Below are 2,632 nucleotides of genomic sequence, written 5' to 3' on the forward strand. Positions count from 1 at the left end.
TTTATGACTCTTTATAAACTGTAAGAACGTTATTAGGGAAAGTATGATTTGCTGTTGTTGAAATTAAACTTCACATAATTTCTCACTTTTACTTTGCAAGAGCAAGGTCATAGTCCAACGAACTAGTTTTGCATCTCCACGTGTCCATGTCTGTATCCAGAGCTTTGTATCAACAATTCATGTAAACTGTTCCTACACATGATCACAAGATACATATAATTCAACAACGAGACATCCTTAAACAGATGTCTGAAAGCCCATTGTTAGTTCAGTGTCAATTTTGGAGACCAGGAAATAATTGGTGATAAAAGAAAGAGATAAATGCCATTTAAATATATTCAGATTAGGTTTAATCAACTGCCATTGGCTTCAACAGCGATATAGTCAAGTAAACACAAAACCCTATCCTATATCAACAAATATCTTCCAAACTTTGAAAGTGACATTAACAAATGGTGGTTGAGTGACATTGCTTGTTACCCACAAGTTCCCACGTACCTTCGACATCTACCAGAACTTAGTGACTTCACGAAGCCATTAAAGAGTAACATTTAAGTTCAGCCCAAAATTCATCTGAGTTCAACACAAATAAAGTACAAAGCAGGCTTGCTGAAAGAGGTAGACAAGCAGGCCCATAAAAGTTCATCGTAAGTTCAAAAGCAGGAGGGAAATGCTAAGGAATCAGACATTGATCACACAGCAAAACTGTTCCAGACATTAAAAAGGAGGAGGAAATAAATTTAAAAAGACCATCCAGTGGTCTCTTGCTCACGTGTGCGATAGATCCGACTCGGGCACACCGCTATCCCGGTAGAGGCGGTTGCTGCTGCCATTGCTACCAGAACAACTGTCAGTTTTGTACACTATCGTACCGTTGGATGGGAATATGGTCTGTATCGAGATCTCATCCTTAGCCACCGGGTGGCCGCCCAAAGGCACAATCTGAAAATTGCTCCTGCGAATCTCAAGGATGGACGTGTCCTTTTTGGTTCCTGCCTCCACATAGTCGTCCTGACGCTTGCGTGGCCGGCTGTACACGGCTGGATTCCGCCGGCGAAAAAGCCGCCCAGTGCGGCATGCATAGCAGCAACAAGCAGTGAGCAGCAAGAGTAGCAGTACCGCTGCTGCAGCACCTCCAACAATCGCAGCCAAAGGAAGTGGGTGTCCATGCCCCATTTGCTCATGGTTGAAAGTCTTTCCTGGATCATGCGATGTTGTGCCTCCAGTTGTTGTGTTTCCTTCAATGCAATATGTTGTGGTATCATCATAATTAGACTCGCTACCTGGTGTAAATGGAGTTAAGCAAATATGGTAACTTGATTGACGTTGCAGTCCTGTGATGAGGTAGCGAGAATCCTCACCGTTTACGACCGCCTCTCGCATGCTATTTTCTCCACCGGCTTTCAGTTGGTCCAACGCTTTGTGTGGGAATATACGGGCCCAAGTGAGTCGGTAGGTGATACTCACCACACTATGCCAGCCGACCTGGATATACTCCTCACTTGAAACGTGCACTCTGAGATCCGGGTCATTCCCTACCACCTCGGTTCTTGCTCCATCGCTTGGAATATGTGTGCTTGAAGCAGCTGGCACTGAGAAACCTGGCAGCAGTTTTGGAACAACTTCCAAAGGTGTCAATATTTGAGGTGGTGCATCTGTTTTCTTATCCTTCTGCACATTGGCCTCTATGGAATGTTGTGTCGTACCTGCACTTGCTATGACAGCTAAAGTAACTGCAGAGGTTGGTTTTGGACATGCTAAAAGCTCTGGGTTTAAGTCCTTAAGTGACATTCCCCTGACATTGTCAGGGCCCTGGCACATAAGGCCACGTGCATTTACAGGATTGCTTCGTAACCAAAGCCTGAGCCACTGCATGGAACAATCACAGTACCATGGGTTGTTGCGTACAAGGAGTTGTGCCAGGGTCTCCAAACCATCAAAGGCACCCAGCGGAAGGTGTCGTAAGTCATTATTCGACATGTCAAGCCGTCGCAACCTGCGTAAGCCAGAAAAAGCGGCAAGTTCAATGTGTGTAATTTGATTTTCTTGCAAAAAAAGTCTTTGCAGGTTAGCACCCGGCAAGGCCCTCGGTGGTGACAGCAGAGTGTTCCGCGTCAGCGACAACTCGGCCAATGAGCCAAGACGAGAGAAGGCATTGGCAGCTATGCTACTACTGCTCAACAAATTTCCATCAAGCACAAGGCGTCGCAGACTTGGGAGGTTTCGGAAGACCTCACCATCGACTTCATGAATTCGGTTATCATCTAGGCGAAGCTCCTCGACTCCCATTGGAAGTCCAGCAGGTACACGACTTAGGTGGTTTCGTGACAGGAAAAGGAGACGCAAACTTCGGCAACCAAAGAACGCACCGTCTTCTATTCCTGCTGTTGAGATAGAGTTGTCATCAAGATGGAGTTGTTCTAGGCGTGGTAGTCGAGCAAGTGCGTTCCTTGCGACTGTGCCAATATTATTCTCTTGCAAGTGGAGCTCTCGAGTGTTGTGCGGCAAGTTGTCAGGAAATCGCTCAATATTATTGCCATACAAGTACACTACTTCGATAGTTAGAAGACCACGCAAATCCCGTGGAAGCCCATCTGCAGTCAACCAGTTGTTCTGCATAAAAAGTGTTGCA

The 2,632-nt window shown here is 45.9% G+C and overlaps 1 protein-coding gene across 1 annotated transcript; it reads right to left on the minus strand.

Annotated features, from left to right (window-relative positions):
- Window positions 1-337: 337 nt before the first annotated feature.
- On the minus strand, window positions 338-2,632 carry LOC137437075 (leucine-rich repeat transmembrane protein FLRT3; the record flags this gene model as incomplete). Its single annotated transcript, XM_068131429.2, is given in 1 exon segment — window positions 338-2,632. A coding segment is annotated over 1 exon segment (1,851 nt). The 3' UTR covers window positions 338-768.

Source organism: Myxine glutinosa, chromosome 11, assembly GCF_964187855.1.
Source record: "Myxine glutinosa chromosome 11, kmMyxGlut1.1, whole genome shotgun sequence".
Lineage (NCBI taxonomy): Eukaryota > Metazoa > Chordata > Myxini > Myxiniformes > Myxinidae > Myxine > Myxine glutinosa.